Source organism: Lacerta agilis, chromosome 8 (genome assembly GCF_009819535.1).
Source record: "Lacerta agilis isolate rLacAgi1 chromosome 8, rLacAgi1.pri, whole genome shotgun sequence".
Classification (NCBI taxonomy): domain Eukaryota; kingdom Metazoa; phylum Chordata; class Lepidosauria; order Squamata; family Lacertidae; genus Lacerta; species Lacerta agilis.
Genome location: NC_046319.1, coordinates 38,962,675 through 38,982,900, shown reverse-complemented (window position 1 = coordinate 38,982,900; position 20,226 = coordinate 38,962,675). Strand labels below are relative to the sequence as shown.

General features: G+C 45.2%; 1 protein-coding gene across 4 annotated transcripts in view; it reads left to right on the top strand.

The window, feature by feature from the left end:
• Positions 1-20,226, top strand: part of FANCA (FA complementation group A) — a 36,444-nt gene that overhangs the window by 15,623 nt on the left and 595 nt on the right. The window contains exons 18-42 of one of the 4 annotated variants that reach the window (XM_033157037.1): positions 2,522-2,610; positions 3,075-3,135; positions 3,358-3,407; positions 4,296-4,372; positions 6,219-6,329; positions 7,211-7,353; positions 7,622-7,692; positions 7,799-7,898; positions 8,257-8,456; positions 8,619-8,715; positions 9,195-9,371; positions 9,855-9,928; positions 10,416-10,544; positions 11,035-11,131; positions 12,588-12,760; positions 13,514-13,619; positions 14,182-14,241; positions 14,680-14,784; positions 15,496-15,608; positions 15,853-15,994; positions 16,156-16,218; positions 16,708-16,813; positions 17,022-17,097; positions 18,505-18,646; positions 19,653-19,745. In XM_033157037.1, coding sequence (XP_033012928.1) covers positions 2,522-2,610; positions 3,075-3,135; positions 3,358-3,407; positions 4,296-4,372; positions 6,219-6,329; positions 7,211-7,353; positions 7,622-7,692; positions 7,799-7,898; positions 8,257-8,456; positions 8,619-8,715; positions 9,195-9,371; positions 9,855-9,928; positions 10,416-10,544; positions 11,035-11,131; positions 12,588-12,760; positions 13,514-13,619; positions 14,182-14,241; positions 14,680-14,784; positions 15,496-15,608; positions 15,853-15,994; positions 16,156-16,218; positions 16,708-16,813; positions 17,022-17,097; positions 18,505-18,646; positions 19,653-19,745 — 2,655 coding nt within the window. The remainder of the gene's footprint in view (positions 1-2,521; positions 2,611-3,074; positions 3,136-3,357; positions 3,408-4,295; positions 4,373-6,218; positions 6,330-7,210; positions 7,354-7,621; positions 7,693-7,798; positions 7,899-8,256; positions 8,457-8,618; positions 8,716-9,194; positions 9,372-9,854; positions 9,929-10,415; positions 10,545-11,034; positions 11,132-12,587; positions 12,761-13,513; positions 13,620-14,181; positions 14,242-14,679; positions 14,785-15,495; positions 15,609-15,852; positions 15,995-16,155; positions 16,219-16,707; positions 16,814-17,021; positions 17,098-18,504; positions 18,647-19,652; positions 19,746-20,226) is intronic. The other 3 variants (XM_033157040.1, XM_033157038.1, XM_033157039.1) reach the window with 3 other exon arrangements.

Sequence of the window (20,226 nt, the reverse complement as noted above, 5' to 3'; positions counted from 1 at the left end):
GCTCACCCCATCGTGGGGATTCAAACTGCCGACCTTCTGATCAGCAAGCCCTAGGCTCAGTGGTTTAGACCACAGCGCCACCCACGTCCTTTCTGTGGTAACTTCTCTCAAGTACAGACCTGCCCTTAATAATTGGCTACATGGCTTACCTCAAGTTCTATTATCATTTTATTTATATTATTGCTTGGTTGCTCTGTAACCCTGCACTTCCGCAGGTTCTCAGGGCAGCTTACAAAAAGTTAAAAATTGCAATTTAGATAAAAATTAAAAAAAAAAAAAACATTAGAGCATCGTAATATAAAAGGAGCCAGCATAATTAAAAACAGACATCAAGCAGCACAAAAAACGTAAATGAGCAAAGGATTAAAAGACCTGAGAAAATAAAAAGGACTTTGGCTGGTGTTTAAATCACATCAAACACAAATTAAGCATTGCTGTAGATAAGACTGACACAAAGCAGCAGGATCAGCCATTTCGGACTAACAAGGCCAATAAAAAGCTTATCTGAAAAAGGAAGGTCTTAACTTGGGAGCAGAAAATTGAGCGAGTGGGGGGGGGCAGCAGTCCTCCTGAAGAGGAAGGGAATTGCACAATTTAAATGTGGTCAGAAAGAAGTTGCTCTTGTGAATCCCAGCCAAGCTTGCCTCAGCGATAGAGAAGCACAGAGGGAAGTGAGGCAGCCCTTCAGGTAGCCAGGAGCTAAGCCAAGAATGGGGTCTCTCCGAGCACCATGAAAACTACCTTGCATTATCAATACCCTTCTTCAGCTTGACATCTGATAAGCAATTACCAAATGTTGCAGCAGGCAAACCCTTTTACTAATCAGAGCTCAGGGTTTTTGGGTTTTTGGAAGTGGGGGCACATTCCTCCAGGGCTTCTGCTTCAGTTTCGGAGGCTTCCCTTGGGGTCTTTCAAGGGCCTAACTTTTTTTTTATTAAATATTTTCTTGGTTTACAAAGTATGTGTAATGTCTCTCATATTTTTCCATAAAGCATTTTTACAGATCAATTTCAGTTGTTGAGACATTAGGGAGAGGGGGGGAGGAAGTGGGTGGGGTGGGGAGATGATGTTTTTATTTTCCTTAAAATATGTAGGGTTTGGTATCAGCGTTGTTTGTGTTGGCTCTCTGTTGTTTGCTTGTGCTCCTTTGGCGGTGAGAGAGGTCGGGGTTGGTGTAGGGTGTGATTGTTCATTTGTGGTTGGCTGTAGTGATCTTTGGTTTCCTGTGTGAGTGGGGTTGGTGGGTGTTTTGGATCAGTTTAGCCATATTGATTTGTATGCTGTCGGTAGATTTTTGTCATTGTCTTGTTGGGCTGTGTGTGCGATGAAGGGGGACCATACGGGGGTGAAGGTGTCTTCTTCTGTTTGTCCCCGTGCTAGTTTTTCAATAGCCTGACTTGATCTTGCAGTCCCACTCATTCCCACCTCCCTTTTCCTTTGCACTTTTGATGCTCATTCTCTGCCTGGAATCTCACCTCTCCCGACGCCCCCAGGGCTTAGAACTCACAGCCTTACTTTGAAAGGAGGCAAAAGCTTTAATTACACAAGGACAGGGGGGAAAAGGATGGGTGACAGCAGCCTTGTGTTTGAGCATTTGCTTGGTAGCTGAAGGAGGGTAGGCTCTGCATGCAGGTGATCTGCGGTGCTCAGCACTTCCTCAGCACTCAGCATTGGAACAGAGGAAGGAAGCCCAGTATGGAAATATAGCTGGTGAATGAACAAGGCATGTAAAATGTTTGCAGATTGGTAACTTTTGTGCAGTTATGTACAAGACAGGCAGAAAAGTGTAAGTGGGTCCAATTTTAATCTCCATGACAAAAACGAACCATGACATTCCGGTTTGTTTAGTTCAGACCAATATTATTCTAGTCATTTATTTCTACAACTCTGTCTGCAGTCTGATCAGAGATGCTGGAACTTACTGGTGGACTGGTGGAAATGCAGCATAACAAATTTGGTCTTTTTCTTTTAAGTGTGAGATACATAAAAGCTGTTTGCTATAGCTATGTTTGTTTTCAGGGAGTTCTGCTTTCAATTTCTCAGTGTATCCTGCAGGAAATGTTGCTTTTCATTCCTCTTATGTCTCTGTTGGGCCCTGTTGAATGTCACAGAATTTATTTCCTCGGCTCTTGCTGTTTCTTTGCAGTTTTATTGTGGCTGCTCATTTGTGCCAGACCCAAAACAGCATTATTTCTGCCTGACTTTACCCAGAGCAGCCATTTACATTTAAGAGCAGAATCTATAAGCCCCAAGGCATAAAATATATGAAATTTGGAAGATACACTTGAGTATATTTTACCTGATAGTGATCTTATTCTGCTCCTGTTATGCTGTCTTAGTTCCCCATCACCAAGTATTTGTAATGCAGCTGAACTGGCCATGTCTCCCATGGGACAGAAAAAGCAGTCACAAAGCACAATAGAGCAGGAAAGAAAGACTTGGATCAGTTGTGTAAAAAGAGATTAAAAAAAACAAACATTTCTTCTCTCCTCTGTTGCTTCTCTCTCTGTGTGTATGCCAGCCACACTGCCAGGCACTTCATGATGTTGAAAAGGCGATTCAGATATTTGAAAACACTGGAAAGATCCCAACTAGTGTGATGGAAGCCAGGTATGATATCTTCATCTCTCAGCTCCCCAAAATATTCTGTTTCAGGGACATATCATACAATACGGTCAGGAAAAAAGGCTTTAAAAGAAGAAGAAGAAGAGCTGGAATTGCTGGCTAAAATAATAATAATAAAACCTGTTGGTAGGTCTTTGTCTAGTGTTTGCTGCTGCATGTGAAAAGAATGTGAAGGAGGAAAAGAGCCGAACACCCATGAATGGTAGTTCCCCAACTCTGGTTAAAAAGGCACCCTTAGGAAACATCCCCCCAAGAACATAAGAAGAGCCCTGCAGGATCAGGCCACTGGTCCATCTAGTCCAGCATCCTTTTCTCACAGTGGCCAACCAGATACCTATGGGAAACCAGCAAGCAGGATTCTCCTCTCTTGAAGTTTCTAAGAATGTTAAGATGCACTTTGTGTTCCAGGTGTGATTAATTTCTACCGCATCTGCCTTCCTGTGTTTCAGCATCTTCAGACGGTCCTATTACACTTCACGTTTTATTCCTGCTTTACTTGCGCCCCGTGTGGTGAGCATCCTTCTTTTTGTTTCCTCCAATTTTGGGCGACGAATGGAATTTTTTGAAAGTTTGGGTTGCTTTTCTGTTTTATTTAAACTTGTAAGTTACTGTTCTATTAAGCACATTCACACTCAGAATGAGCTGCAGCATAAAAAAAACATGTGCATCTAAATCAGCAATGTCAAAACGGATATTAAAACACTATTTTTTATTTTTATTTTTTTATTGCAGCTTCCTGAAACACCCGACTCCCGCATGGCTTTGATAGACTCCCTTAAGAGGTAAGGAAGTGGATTCTGTAAAGCTGCAATTGTTTTTCGGTATTAGAGGCTTCATAATGTGGATGTTTGACATCACCTGATGGGACTCCCCATGACGCTGAGTTGTCTCTGCTCCTGCAGCCACGTAACCCAGTGGTGTTATGGTCCTACCCCTCTTCTCAATGCCCCACAGACCTCTCTGCCTCTTGGGTCCACTGTTCTTGGTCTCCAGGTTTCCTTTGATTAACTGCATGTGCAAGAAAATATTCCCATGTGGCACAAAATGGTCTTTATCTCCGGTTGCTTCTATACTGGAGCCGTTTTGCACTTCTTTGGCTGTTGTTTTCTATTGAGAAGTGGGATGACAGGAGAGGTTCCACACAGCACTTTATAACCAGCAATGCCCTTTCCTATGGCCAACATCCATCTACATCAGGGGTCCCCAAACTAAGGCCCGGGGGCCGGATGCGGCCCAATCGCCTTCTAAATCCAGCCCGCGGATGGTCTGGTAATCAGCATGTTTTTACATGAGTAGAATGTGTGCTTTTATTTAAAGTGCATCTCTGGGTTATTTGTGGGGCATAGGAATTCGTTCATATATTTTTTCAAAATATGGTCCGTCCCACCACAAGGTCTGAGGGACAGTGGACTGGCCCCCTGCTGAAAAAGTTTGCTGACCCCTAATCTACATAATCACGATCAAGTTCTGTTCAAATTTTTTTTTACTCTGATGTTAATTGAACGCTTCCTGTTTGTAGCTCATGCCCATTCTATTGCTTACTTTGTCAGCCAATAAAAGGGGCAGCCACCTGCATGCCCTGGTTCGCTTTAAAACATAGTTCACATGTGATATGCCAACTGGAGGCTGGTTCAGTGGTGGCATAAAAACGTTTCTGTCTCCTAAAACAGGGCTGAGAAAATCCCTGTGAACACGTACGCCACTTATATTGAAGAATGCAAAGCTGTTAAAGAGAAGCTCTTGCAAGGTGAGAAAGATCTATTTGCCTAGTGGTAAGAATGAAGCAAAACAAACGCTGCTTCTTTGCTCACCTTCTCCCAGGTATTAAAACAAATACGAAATGTTGGCATTTCCCCAGGGATAGTGCCTCTTTTGTGGTTGTGTAATGGGGAAATGCATTAAGGAGGTGCTGGCATTTTCCTTGCTGCAAAGAGAAAGAGGTGTTGCTGCTGCTGCTGCTGAGCTGCAAAAGTGATTCAGTGTGGAGCTTCCATGCCTGTTAATCTGCAGTGTGGGCTGTGCAAGAAGCTCCCTGTGTTTTCTGGTACAATTCTGACAAAAGATGAACTGGAGCTGATGTGTCCTGCTGTTGCCTTTAAAGAACTCTGGACCTTTCTACTTATGCCAGAAATCAAGGGTGAAGTGATGCTTTTTAGCAGCTTGCAGCAATCAAAAGGAATGATTTGTGTTCCAGAGAAAGTGGGGACACTGGCCCCTAGTGGTTGTTCCATTAAATAGCAGAAGTGAATAAAACGATTTAGCCTGCTTTTGTCCTTTAATGCAGCTGGTTTGATATTGATGGAATTGCATTGTCTGTTAGCTCTAAAACGATCATTGTCTGTTATATGTAGCCTTGGGGCATCGCGCCAGTGAAGCAGGATTAACGAACAGTGCTGCTAAATTCGCCTGGAGACTTCGATGTGCTGAGCTAGCTTAATACTGATACGTATGTGGAGATAAATTTGGTCAATTGCACAAATTCTAATCCATTCTTTAGGTTGAGTGCCCTAAACCAAACCTAGAGAGGTGGTGCTGTGAGCCATTGTAGGTCGATAGTCTGCATGCTGTCTAAGAACCTCGTTAAAAATGTGGGCTGTTACTCTTGCAAGTGCTCTTTTGAGGTTGCTCCATCAAATTAGTGGGGCTTCAAGTTGACAGTGTTTATATTACAGGCTGAAATAAAATGCACTTCCCATTGGGAGGAGGGGGTAGCGAGACTATAACTCATTGGTGGAGAGCACACACTTTGCATACAGAACACCCCAAGTTCAACCCTCAGGCATCTGTGGTTAAAAGGGGATCTGTTTGCAAGTGCTGATGAAAGACCTTTCTCTGCCTGGGACCCTAGGGGTTTGTAAGGTTAAGGACTTTTCTATTGGCCCAAGCATTTTGGATGGAATTGTGATTGAAGCTTTTAAACATGAGTTTTTAATCTACTTTTTCATTTTGCTGTTGCTTTTATATTGCATTTATGTTTATTTAAACATTTTAAAACTCAACTTGCATAAAACTACAGCCATCCAAAATTACAGTAAGAATGATAAAAACATCACTAAAATACTGGTTGGCAAAAAGAAATTCACATGGCTTGTCCGAATAACACAATTTTTAGGAGATGTCTGTAAGTTGGCAAGGAGTTCCACAAGGCAGGGCTTGCTGCACTAAAGGATTGGTCCTTAACAGAGGCTGACAAACCTCTGGGGTGTGGGGAACCCCAGGAAGTGGCCCATCAGAGGATCTCTGTAATTGAGGCAGAGCATAAAGAATCAGATTGTTCTTAAGGTACTCGGGGCCCAAGTTCTTCAGGGCTTTGTGAATTAGCACAAGAACCATGAACCTGGCCCTGCAGCAAATTGGCAACCAGTGTAGCTCTCTCAGCAGAGGAGTTGCCATCAGCCTGCTCCTGTGAGAAGCCTTGGCCGTTCATATGTTGCAGTTTGTATGTTGGGTGAATTGCCTGCACCATTTTCTGCTCTGCCCTAAAACCTTCTGAAGGGCATGTAAGAAACATTTTAAATACAATAGAAAATTCTGGGCTAGCTTTACAAGTAGCTTGATCCTGGCATAAGACAGCAGCAGCTTCTTGTGTCCAGCAGATGAATCAATGGAAATTGAGGCAAGTGATCTCAGGGAGCCCTTGGAACTTCTAAAAGCTGAACTTGACACACTGAGGCTGCTTATTACAGACCAGAACAAGCATGGTGGTAAGTGAAGGCAATCGGGTGGCAAACGGGGAGAGATTGGGGACGAAACAGCACAGGATGTGCTTGCAAAGCTGCTTTGGCAGATGATGTGAGCCTGCGTCGTACGTGTGAGATGTTTGTGGGCCTCACGCATCATCAGCCAGCTTCAGGGGTAAAAGACAACCCCGAGGGGGAGACTCTGCAGATCCCTGGGGTATCTGGTTGGGCAAGGTGAGATGAACCAGGCATGACTGTCCAGAAGGTGCAACCTGGCCTACTCAGGGGGTGGCCAAAGGGCAAATGGAACTGCTGGGTTGGAAACAGTCACACAACTCAAAGTGGCCACAGTGGGAAGAGGTGTTGTGAGGGCTCCAGCAGGGTATTATGTCATCCCCTTAAACATAACGTAGCTTGTTTTGGGCAGTGAGCCAAAACAAAGCTGTTGGGAGAAGCAGGTCGGAGTTGCATTTTAGACTAGGGGCGTGGTGTGTGTGTGTGTGTGTGTGTGTACGCACACACACACATAGTTGTCTGATTCGCTTTAAATTTTCAGCATCTAGTATCTGGAAAACATTGTGCTTTTTCTTGGCTGAAAAAGACCACTTTTTTGGCTTGCTAAATGCAGGCCTGGCCTAATCTGCTTTAGATGGCTCAAGGTCCATTTCTAGTTCTCAAGTGCATCGCTTAAACCTGGTCGGTCCCCTGTTAACATTATTGCTTGTTAAAACTTCCCGCTTCCTTCAGATTGAATCAAGCGCCACATGTGCCGGTGGCACTGTGTGTTCAGGCTGGCAGAACAATTTGCGTATGAGGTTTTAAAATAAATTCCTAAGGAACTTCAGCAGTTGGATATACCCTCGCCTCCTTTGTTGGCTGTTCTGCCATGTTGTTCTCTGTTGCAGAGGTGCCAGCTCAGATTGCTGTGGTCTCTGATAAGCTGGTGGGCGTTCTGGGACGTATGAAAGACGAGGATGAAGCTGCATCCCTGAGTCTTAGGATCAAGCTAAACCTTTCCATTCCTGAAGTTGAACAGCAGGATCAAGGGGTGTGTACAGAGGTCTTTTGCTATAAGTTGCTTCACTGAAACATCCCTGAGACAGAATCATTTTACGGAGATAAAATGTTGGGAACCCATCCAACCAATGAGCCATATTTTCAGTATTTGTTGAGGTCCTGTCAGAAAAAAATATGAGAATTGTAGTTCCCAGTTCTTTGTAATTGGATGGTAGGAGCTTGTATCTCTGCCTGCTAGATACCAACACCAGATACAAAGGCCCTGGGGTAGAAATCAACAACCAGCCTCTCTCTTTCAGGCTGTCGATCTTCTTCTGACATCGTTCTGCCAGAGTGTAATGGCTGCCTCCTCCTCCTTCCCTCCAGACAGGTAAAAATAACATTTGCGTAGTTGGAACATTGGAACGTAGTTAAACAAAGATAAATAATTTTTCATCCTGGCAGCAATATGATGGCATGGCTTGTATTCCTTATAGGCAAGGGGCCTGGCCATCCCTCTTTGTGAAAATGGTTTGTGGGCACCGCCGACTCTTGCCATCCTTGTTGGGCAGGCTCTGCCAGCTTATCTATCATCAGGTGGGTTTCCCAATGCAATGAGCTGATGTCTTAATGCATGCACCCCTCTGAAGAACCGGAATTTAACTGGCTCCTTCTGTTGCCATCACAGAGCGTCCGTCTACTTGATCTCCTGAGATAGGCCCCCTTTGAGTTCTGGGCTTTATTGCAGGGATAACCTGTGACCTGTCAGATGCTGCTAAATTCCAGCTCCCGTCAGCCACAACCAGAATGGCCCAATGGTCAGGGATTATGGGAACTGTAGTCCAACAGCTGATGGCCTGCAAGTTAGCCACTCCTAGTTTACTGAAACTGGTCGCTATGGGTACAAAATGTATTTTCATGTGCTTTGATTGGGGTATGTTTTGTCTGTTTGCAGGGGCCTTCTCTAAGTGATGCTCATGTCATCGGCTTGGCTGTCTTTGTAATCCACTTAAATGAAGCCAAGTCCTTAATTCCTGAGGTGGAAACCTGCTCTTGGCTTCCTCACTCTGCATCCAAAAGATGTCTTTCAATTACTGAGCTCTGGGATTATTTATTGGTGTGCCGGACAGGAGAGTCCGTTATCTTCTGCATGAGGTAAACTTCTTTCTCCATCAAAGGTTTCATCTGTTGTGAGAGTAAAATAGGTGACGGGTATATTTCTCTTGGAGGATGGGATAAAAATACAATAGATAGTATTTGAAAGGGGACTGGTGGAAGGCCAAAAAAATAATACTTTTTATCTCTCTCTCTCTGCAGGTTTTGTACAGCTGCTCTCTCTTACTACTTCTGCAAATTTCCTTCCCTTTCCCATGCTTGTCTGTGCTCCTTACTTCATCCTGGTTTTGTAAAAAAGGTAACTTTATAAAATATATATTTAAAGCAAACGACAGTTATCCTGCACTCAGAAGTCAAAATCCGAACACGAATGCATCTTTCCACTGCAGATATTTCTGCTCAGTTACTCTGTAGTGTGCTAACCTGCATGCTTGTCAAGGATTCTCTCTAGATTGATTGCTCAGCATTCTGTGAGTGCAGCGTTTTCCAGCCTGCTTTTCTCAAAACTTGTGGTTCCAGATTTTATTATTGTTATGCTCTAACATTTTTGGGGGGGCGGGGGGAAGTACATCAATGCTGTTTAATAATTTGGAGTCATATTTGTGATGAAATCAATAATGTCAACAAATATGAAAACCCTGTTCTATAAAGTCAACTTGTGGATTTGTATATGGAATATAGGAAGCTGCCTTATACTGAGTCAGACCAGTAGTCCATCTAGCTCAGTGCTATTTACATTGACAGTCGTCGTTCCGTCCCCGTCCCCCCGTTTTGTAGCTTCAGTATGTTGTTCCACGGCTCAGCTTAGAGGCTCGAGGAAGAGGCTATGACGGATACCCAGCTGAGGTTCCTTGGAAAACTTTATCTCACCCCGCTATCTGTTACCGGAAATCTGCCCTCTGCTTGTGGAAGCAAACCCAGTTCAAAGAGCTCTTGCAGGAGAAAGAGTTCCAGGTAAATTCAGTGGCTGTGCCAGGTTCTTCCCTTGCCCTCTGGCAACCATGTCTCAGCGTTATCTGTAGCAGGTTGAGTCTTCACTGCTGGGTGCCAGTTAAGCAGGCATAAGAAGCTTGGCTCAGTTTAGCATTTAGCCAGAGCTGAGCAGCCCTCTGAAAGTTTGAGTGAAGTGTAGAAGAGCTCTTAATCCATTACACATGAAGGCCTTGTGGTAGTGGTAGGATAGGTTATTGTTGCTGCTGTTAAGCAACGGGGAGTCAGAAATCCTTGCCAGTCTACTTCAAATCATTGAGAGCTCTGCTAGTATATCCTGATTTCGCCCTGATTTAAGAAATTCAATGCTATTAGCACTTCAGTTTATGCCTGCGGGCCAGAGCAAATGACCTAATGCTTAGCATGGAGGAACAGGCTAAGGTGTCTGGGGAGCTCCTGTTGCTGTTTTGTGTCCCCTGTACAAAAATGTATCTGTCTTTCTTGTAGCTAACCCTCCAAGAGTGGCTGCTGATGGAGCTAGGGGTCCAGCCTGATGAAGACGTTCTTTCTCCTTGTGAGAGGTGAGTGCTGCAGGCTGGCTTTAACTTTAGTTCAAAGTTCAGCCTTCCCCAACCTGATGCTCATCAGATGTTATGGACTACAACTCCCAGCAGCCTCATATGGCTGTGCTGATGGGAATCGTAGTCCAAAGCATCTGGAGGGCAGCAGGATTGTGAAGGTTGATTTCCATTCATGTGAAGCAGCACTTTTTGGGTCACCTGCAAATGACCCCAGAAAGTGAAAATTAAGCACAGAGGCTGGTTTTTTACAAGTTGGAATATTAGGGGAGTTTTGCAAAACTCTCAACCTCTGTCTGTCCCTTTGAGTCTGAGCGTAAAAGCCTTCACTTCTATGTCCAGCCTTGGGGACCAATGATAACCGTAAGAAGATTTGACCCAAGGTTTTACACACACACACACACACACACACACACCCCTTCTCTCTTTTGCCTTTTGATTTGCTGGAAGAAGATCTGAGCTTTTTTCTGCCTGTCTCTCCTGCATGCAGGCAGGAATTCCATTACTGGGCTTTGTATCAGCACTTTCTTCCTGTGCCTGCTGCTGCTGGAGGCTGTGATGGAGACCTGAGAGAGATGTGTGCGGTTCTTATTGGCACCATCCTGGATTTCTGCCAGAGGTAAGAACGTCAGAAGAGCCGCGCTGGATCAAGCCAAAGGCCCATCTATTCAACTGTCCTTTTCCTGCCAGCCAGGTACTTCTTCTGGGAAGCCTGCTGCCAGAACCTCAGCACAACGGCTGGTTCCCTTTGATTAAAGGTGCTGGTTAAATTGCTTCTACAGATGAACAAAGCACCAATTATCTTTCCCACCCAAATTCTGCCTTTTCCCTCTGCCTGTGATCAGCTGGGTGAAAGTGTTTGTTGCTCCCCCACCTACGCAATGCTGATAAACATCTGCCTTAATTGAGATTGTTCCTTCCCCCTGCCCAGGAATGCACTCTGTTAAAATAGTTTCCATGGCATGTTAAAGCAAGTAAAGATGCAAAATTAGCAGCTTGAGGGGACTTGCATGTGTCCCTCTCCCAGTTTCTCTGGCAAATGCCACTGGCTTCTCTGCGTGTTCAGATATTTTTGGGCCCTGCAGTAGCTGCTTCTCCTTTGCTTTTAGTTCCAGGTCTGAGCTGGACAAGCCCAACCACCTAAAAGATTCAAAATGCTCCATATCCCATGGGAGAGGAAGTCCCGATATCTACTGCCGGTTGCAGGTGATGCAAATGTACATGCTATGTGTTTTTTGTTTGTACTTGTCTTCTTTTCCTTAAAGATTTTGCCACTTGCAGGGGCTGGTCTTCTGATGCTAGGAATGATATCACAAGTACAAAGGTGCTTTTCAACCCATAAAGCAACGTTCAGTTAAATTGCTGGAGAGTCAGCCAGTCTTGTGACTGGCCGTCTTGTGCACTGGCTGCTAGTGATAATAATAATAATATAATAATTTATTATTTGTACCCCGACCATCTGGCTGGGTCTCCCCAGCCACTCTGGGTGGCTTCCATCAAATATTAAAATACATTTAAAATATCACAGTTAAAAAACTTCCCTAAACAGGGCTGCCTTCAGGTATTTTCTGAATCTCAGGTAGTTGTTTATTCCCTTCACCTCTGATGGGAGGGCGTTCCACAGGGCGGGCGCCACTACCGAGAAGGCCCTCTGCCTGGTTCCCTGTAGCTTTGCTTCTCGCAGTGAGGGAACTGACAGAAGGCCCTCGGCGCTGGATCTCAGTGTCCGGGCTGAATGATGGGGGTGGAGACGCTCCTTCAGGTATACAGGACCGAGGCCGTTTAGGGCTCTAAAGGTCAGCAACAACACTTTGAATGTCTAACGATGACCCACTCTCAGGTACCATGCTGATGATAGAACATGCACATGCATATTCTCCTGTGCAGCATTGTTGCTAAATACTGCAGCTTGGGCTGGAATGCCTGCGGCCACCACAGGCTACTACATTCTGCATTTAGTAATGGTCTCCAAGGGCATGTGGGAATTGTAGTCCTAAGAATATGGAGGGCACTGAGTTGGAGAAAATTGCTCTAGACTGAGCTTATGGTTGCTTTATGATAGTGGCCTGCCTAATATTGACCAACTCTGCAAGGTTGTTTTAAGGATTAAGGATGTATGTGAAATGCTTTGAGGGGAAAAAGAATATATAATAAGTACTGGACATTTATTACTATGGAATACCACTGTTTTGATCTTTGATCCACTGCTGTGAAGATATTCATGTTTTTAGACATTCTTTTTTAATTTTTATTTATTATTTTCAAATTTATACATTTCAATCATTTTACAATCATTTTAACATTTCAAAACTCGACTTTCTTCCCCCCTTTCCTTAAATTTATTTTTTATATTTTCTGCATATTCCAAATTAACTTAACATTCTTTTATTCATCTACTTTAAATATATGCTCTTATAAAACTGCAGGTTATTGCAACATGTTTTTAGACATTCTGAACAGTTTGAAATGTTTTTAGGTGGTTTAGAATTTTTTAAAATATGTTTTCGTTGTTTTGAATTGAATTGTTTTAAATTTTTGATGTTTGCTGCCCAGGGCTCATTTGGGAAGAAGAATGGGATGAAAATGTAATAAATAAATAAATAAAAAGGAGTTGAAACGCCGTCTCCTGCCCCCTGCTAACTGGCTGCTGTCTCAATTTCAGGAGATGCTGCTGGAGCTGGAGCTGGAACACAAGAAAGCCCCACCTGCCTCCTGCCCCAGAAGGGAGGAGCACTTCCTGTTCAGGGTTTTCCAGGAGCGGCAAAAAGCTCTGGGCAGTGGGTCCTCTCTGGGTGACAGGCTACTTCGGCAGCAGGAGCTGCTGCTTCAGACCAGGTAAATGCACCATGGCTGCCAATGAGTCCAAATGGCTTTGGGGATAATTAAAAACACAGCTGCATATAGGCCAATGGAAGGCAAGATTTTCCCTTCCTGCTTCCTCCTGGGTTATGGGGCATAGGAAGCTGTAGATACCCAAGACAGGGCATTCCCAGTGGTGGCACCCCAGCTACGAAAGTCCCTCCGAAGGAAGACTTGCATTCAGGAAGCATGGAAAAGGCACTGTTTCCATGCCTCTGGCTATCAGATTTTTCACACTGCTGGTTTTAACTGTTGCCTCAATATGTTACAGTGGTGTTTTTAAATGGGTTTTCATCTAATTTTATTATGTTTTGAGACCCTTTAGGCTCCCTTTGGGAAGGAACATTGGCCAAACACTCAAAATAATAAAGATACAGAGTCAGGCCATTGCTCCATCTATCTCAGCACTGTCAAAACTAACTGGAAGTGGCTCTCCGGGGTTTGGGGGGGGGCGGTTCCAGGCTTCCCTGGTAATGCCAGCGGGGATTGAACCTTGGGCATTTTGCATGCAGAGCTGGTGCTTTATCACAGAGCTGCAGCCTTCTCTGCTCTCATGAGGGGCAGAGGGAGGGCTAGGAATAGCCTGATCTTGGCCCCAGTTTTGCTAACGCTTCCATTCATTGCTTTCATTGGCAATCTGAAATCCTGTCCACAGCAAATCAGACACTATTCTTCAGCAAGTCAGAATGAATATGGTTTTTACCCTGAAACAAACTGCTTCTTGTTCAGGATTGTTTTAGGTCTCCCTCCATCGGTTCTCATAGCAACACAGAAGAGAGGAAATAAAATTGCTCTGGATTGCGAAGACTTCTTCTGTTTTGCAAACACAGAACTGGTGTGTATCCTGTCCTAAAGAACTACAGTGCTCTTGATAACTGTTCCTGGCTGTGTGTCTTGCTGTCTGGGTGTGCTGTTGCTGAATCTTCCTTCTGGGGCTTAAAGCAGCCTCAGTGAGAGAGCAGTCTGCTTCAGCCGTCCTCAGACTGCTACTCTCCAGATGTTTTTTGGACTACACAGCACAGTTTCATGATGATAGGAGTTGCAGCCCGAAACTTCTGGATGGAACCGTATTAGAGGCAGCTGGTCTACTGCTTTTTAAAGAAGGCGGCCCTTATGCTCGCTTGCTGCTTTTGGGGGAGATCGCTGCCCTTGGAAAGGGACCTGATCCCCTCTCTCTTTGTTATCACTCTGATCTGCCTGCCTGCTAACTTGAGAGGAGGATCAACCCTAAACAAACTGTGCTGTCAGCAGCCAGAATAAAACCATCACAATCTTGGGTGGGGGCACCATTGAGTCAGGGCGCACCTACATTTATTTGTTGATTTTGGAGTTAATTGTCCAGATTTCTTGGGAATGCTTTCCTCACTCTCTGAAATTCCTTGTTCACATTTTTATAGAGGAATATCTGCTCCAGAGGCTGTGCGCTCTCCTACGACATCACGTCTCATTTCTTCAGGGTAACTGTTAACTCATCTCTTGTCTTCTGAATTTCCCTGGATAATTTGGGGTTGCAGGAATTTAGTCCCTTGGCCGTCCTATGTAGTCTGTCTGTGTGTGAATGCTGTGTTAGAGAGAAAGAGATAATTCAATCCATTCAGAATGGGTAATGAGACAGTTTCCTATGAGGGCTGAATGTGGGCTTGGAGTACATTTTTTAAAATCCTCCCAAGTGTTGTTTCCCCACTGCTCCCATTCATGCCAGTGGGACACCTGAGGGACATGGTCTTTGTACTGCCTTCCACAGCCTGATTCCCCCCAGTGGTTTTTGACAGCAGCCCTCTGTATCAGGCTGATGAGAACTGTAGTCCAAAGCAGGGGACCAGGTTGGCTAAGGCTGCCTTTGCTACCTTAGTGCACTGAAACCTACCTTAGTGACTGTCCTTGCTGTCCTTCAGGGCTTGCTGAGCGCCAGCTTGGAGTGTCACAAACCTGCTCAGGAGGTGACTGCCATTCTCACCTTGTGTCAAACCACGTGCCCTATAATCCTGTGTTCTGCAGCGGTAAGAGGCCCGTGCTGTTGATTTAACTTTCTATATTTCTCCTTGCCGTTCCAAAAGCTCTTGGCTCAGATGGTAGAGCACAAGACTCTTAATCTCAGGCTCATGTGTTCAAGTCCCACGTTGGGCAAAAGATTCCTGCATTGCAGGGGGACCAGATGACCCTCGTGATCCCTTCCAACTCTACATAAAATTCTATGATAATATGATGCAAGTTCTCTTAAGCAGGAGCTTTTTCAGCCAGGGTGGTTTTGGAGATCATAGAGGTACACTTTTTTTGGGGGGGGCATGTTTCTAACACCATAATAGCCCATCCTGAGCAGATAATATGCCGAACTACTCAAAATAAATTCTTGGTTTAAAATAGCAATATTAAAACAGGTGTGTTTGGTTTTTTAAAGCATCAGTCCTAATTCTGCCTGCAGATATTTAGGTCACACAATAGCCTTCTGTATTAATAACAAGAAAGTTTTTTTCTGTTATGGCTCATGAATATTCCTCTTGATGATCCTAATGACTTCAGATGCATCCTTAGAAAAGTAGCTAGTTGGGGCCCAGAGTACCGGGGGGGGGGGGGAGACGACACTTGATTCTGCAACACTGCTCAAATAAAGTCGGCGAGGAAACCCTATGTAAGAGTGGCATGTAAACACATGGCATTGTTGCAATTTTAAGAAGTGGCTGATTTGCGCTCTCTGTCTTGACTCCATGAAGTGCTGGTGGCAGAGGCTGGAGCCCGTGCTTTTCTCGGAGTGGAACAGACTCTTCGGCGCTCCAGTCGCACAGGGATTGCAGAGCCTCAAGGAGTTGCAGTCCTCTGTCAGCAGGTAACTCCAAGGAAGCAGCTTACACCTGAGAAGCTGTTGAGCTTCTGTATTCCCTTCATGTCTCCCACTCCAGCCATGTGGAGAGATGGGGAGGGGTTGCATTCCTATTACCTTTTTAGCTCTCGCCTTGAAAAATTTTGTTTTGGACTTCCAGGTGTCTATACATCATCTCTTCTCAGCTGTCATCTATGAAAAGGAGCCTGCTGGCCTTTTAACTGACAACTGTTTTGTCTTTACCACTTAGGTTCCTCTCACTGGAAGCAGCTTCCCTGGTCTCTGACATTCCCTGGATCTCTGCTGCCTTTCTACATTTCACTGTGCAACGGCAAATGGTGCGTGAAAAGATGGCTGAAGGGCTGAAAAGGCTGGGGCCTGAAGCAGAGCAAGTAAGAGATTATATTTTGCATTTTGCTTTACCATGATGTGTCCATGATGGCACAGAGGGCCACACTGGCTTCTGCAGACTAGACCAGTGGGTCGACGTCAGGCTTGAGAAATTCATTTTGTGTGATGCATTTATTTGTTGTTTTTTTCTTTTACCTGACAGCTCTTGGTGAACCTCTTCTTCTTTTCAGTCGTGGATTTCATCTCAGCGAGAGTAACCCCACAGGTAAGTAGATTTCTCAAACTGCCTGGTAGACCCGGTGCCTTCACTTTTCACTGTTCAACTTTCACATAAACTTGCAAAGGTGGAGTGGAGGGGGATAGCTCAGTTGGTTAGAGCATGGTGCTGACAATGCCAAGGTTGCAGGTTCGATCCCCGCAAGGGACAGCTGCCTATTTCTGTATTGCAGGGGGTTGGACTAGATGATCCTGAGGGTCCCTTCCAACTCTTATGATTCTATGAGACATAAAATTCCTGTACTTTTAAGTATGCGATGATTGTTGCAGCCTTTGTCTGTCTGCTGCTTATCCTGAAAGGAAGCCTGAGAAGCAGGAAGCTCCTATAAACCTATTCTTTATAGATGGGTAAACTAATGGAGAAAGGTAGTGGGGTTAGTTCAAAGCAACCCAATGGCTGTTCCCAGTGGCTCCGGTAATGCCTCCAGGATGTACCAAACAGAGGAGGTACGTGTGTCTTTTCCCTTGTAACTTGCAGGAGGGTGTGGATGCTCACAAAGCCTTGGATTGGAGCTCAAAGCTGCTTCAGGGCTTGGAGGAACGACGTGCATCCTGGCTGGCCGTCTTCAGTTCAGCAGTGAAAGGTACGAACGCTCCTTCATAAGCTACAGCCATCTGAGGGTTGTAGCCAGCCAAGTACTGCTCAGGCTAGACCATTAATAGATAGAACTTCCATTACTTTCAGTGGATCTAATGGGAATGAGTTGGATACAACCCCCAAGAAAACAACTGTGATAAACATTTGATTGAAAGCTGGTGCCCAGCTAAGATCTGTCTCTTTTGGCATTGCAGACCAAAACCCTTACCAAGTCCTGCATGGTACTGTATCACATCAACACTTGAGGCTGTTGCCGGTTGCCTTCTATAGGTAAACTTCACAAATGTATTCTGCGTGTAATGAATATGCTTGCTGAGAAAATCAAGGGTACCAGAAACTTGTCAGGGCCACTTTATGCACTTGCTTAACTGATACACCCACCCACCCAGTAATCCCAAGGGAGAAGCACCATTAATATCCTGTATTTTGTGGAGTTTCTGCCTCCTTCCTCCCACCTTCGTTTTATTTCTTCATTTTGATGTTAGTAGTCTTCACCAACCTTGTGCCGCCCAGCTCTTTTGGACTCTAGCTCTCATGCCTCCCAGCCAACATGGGCTGTCGGGAGTTGTATACAGTAGTAGCCACTTGGGAGTTTTGTTCTATGAAGATAAAGTGGGATACAAATACAAGCTGGAGCAGGGGTAGGCAACCTAAGGCCTGTGGGCCGGATGTGGCCCAATCGGCTTCTCAATCCAGCCCACGGATGGTCTGGGAATCAGCGTGTTTTTACATGAGTAGAATGTGTGCTTTTATTTAAAATGCGTCTCTGGGTTATTTGTGGGGCATAGGAATTCGTTCATTTCCCCCCCCCCCCCAAAAAAAAAGTCGGCCCACCACATGGTCTGAGGGACAGTAGACCGGCCCACAGTTGAAGAAGGTTGCCGACCCCTGAGCTAGAGGCTTCCCCTGCTGCTTTTTAGCAGGACATCACCACAGCTTCCTTTTTTGCTTTGCTGTCCTGACTCTGGGCAGGGGGCAGTGCCTATTGCCAAATTCAAAAGACGAGAACTGCCATTGTGGGCCTAGTGAACAGTCTCCTTTCAACACCCCACTACCTACCACAAATAGGCAGAAATGCCATGAAAGTTACAAGCAAGTCACAAAGGCACACCTCAACCAGTAACTATCAAATTTGGCTTTCAGTTTGGCCTCTAGTCCTTCTTAAAAGGCATTTGTGCTAGTTATACGAACCAGCCCAGATCCTGTAGCCTTCATCAGAGTCCTTCTCTGTGTGTCCCACCTGAGAGGGGTGTGGAAGTTGGTCACACAAGACTGGACCTTTTTCAGTGGTGGCCTCTTAACGGTAGAATGCTCTCCCCAGGGAGACACACCTTGGGCCATTCTTGTCTGTCTTTAGGTGTCAGGCTAAAACCTTTTTGTTCACTCAGGGTTTTGTATTGTTACTATTACCCTCCCCCCAGTTTTAAATTGCCTTTTTGTGGTGCATTATAACTTGTCAAGTCGCACAGAGACTTTTCATTGTATTGAAGTGACTTGATACATGTAAATAAATCATCATCACCACAAAACCCTTCTAAACATTTTCCTGTTTGAATTTTCAAGTCAAAAGACACAGCCGAATGGCTGCAGACGTATATCTATGCAAAGCGAGGAGGGAGCCTGACCTGGTCACACTTGTTGCCTGCTTGGTCTGCTAACTTGTTCTTTCTTCTGTAGCCTCGTCGTCACCTTTGAACCAGGACACCTTATTAAGGAGCAAACATTCCTGTACGTTGCCATTGACATGTACACACAGTTGCTGCAGCTCTTTATGGATGGGACAACGGCAGTGGGACCAAGCCTGCATTCCATGGAGCCCGTGAGCACCTCATCCCCTTCCCTTTAATTTGGTTAGATCAGCCCCTCCGCTTCCTTCCAAAGTACAGAACCATCCTGTTCCCTTTTTGGCTAGCCCCAGGCTTTATTTACCTATTGTGATGACTCTATGAGTCATTATTTGGGCAGCACCCACCTCCTACTTGGGAGCACCTGGAACACATATGGGCTCAGTGATGAAAGGGGGATGTGTGTGTGTGTGAGAGAGAGAGAGAGACTGCAGCTGCTGCAACAGCCATGTCAGTCAGCTTTGCATTTTTGTCTTTGCTGGCTTCCGGCAGTATATATAGTTTTACCTGCAAGCAAGGTCACTCAAGGAAAACCAGTGTGGTGTAGCGGTTAGTGTCTCGGACTGGAATCTGGAAAAACCAGGATTCAAATCCCCAATCAGCCGTGAAGCACACTGGGTGACCTCGGGCCAGTCACTGCCTCTAAGCCTAACCTATTTCACAGGGTTATGGTGGGGATTAAATGAGTTGGGGAACCACTGATACCACCTTGCACCCCTTGGGAGAAAAAAAGGTGGGATATAAATGCAATAAATAAAAGTTCTGAGTAAGATCAGTCTACAGAAGTATTATTCACTGTTTCCATTCTGAAAACGTGTTCAAAGCAGAAGCAGATTTAGCTTAGATACCAGGAAGATGTTTCTAACGGCTGAGGCATTTCAGTACCAGTGAAAGCTGCCCATGGGCGAGAATCCATTTGAGAAAAGCTACACCATCCAGGTGTTAGAACAGGGATGGGGAACATCTCTCAGCCGTTATGAGCTCAACCCTGTTGTTGGGAAAGCGGAATACAAATATTTAATCTAGATCTGTGGTCCTCAAGATGTGGTTGAATTCCAGCTCCCATCATCCCATGCCATGCTAGCTGGGGCTGACTTCCCTGCCCTTGGATTAGATGAGTCCTGCATCCCTTCTGGTTCCTGCAACTCTTAAGCTGTGGCTTAGTTGCAACATTATTTGAACGGTGCCTGTCTTTCCCAGGAGGAGTCACTGGCGCTGATAAGAGGAGCACGGCAGTTCCTGCTACGTGCAGGCCCCCAGTGCCCTCAAGGGAGCTTTTCCAGCCTCCAGCAGGTGGGTGAAAGGTCTTTCTGCTACCTCAAAAACTTGGGAAATCCAGGGCTGCTGGCAACACTGTGGATTGTCCTGTTGATCCATCCAGCAAATCAGTTCAACAAAGCCAATGGCGACTGGCTCAGTCTTTCAGCCCTCTACTTCACACTTCCTTTGCAAAGCTCTTCCTATTTTATTTCATTTGGATACGGCTTGTCAAATCCAGCATTTATTCTAGGAGAAGGGGACAGAAACTCAACTTCGCCATTTTCGAGGAGGCGAGCACAAATTAATACTAGGACTTTTGAGGAAGAAAATGCTGAAATGTGTCTAATATTGGTCTGGCTGCATCCTAAGACTGGCCTTGCTCTGTATCTCCGAAAGGCCTATTTAAAGTGGAGGTGTTTTCCAGCCCATCCGTCTGTGGGTTCCATTCACTGGAAATGCTGGGACTGAACCCAGGCCTTAATGCTTTGCATGTCTGGCTCTATACCTGAAGCAC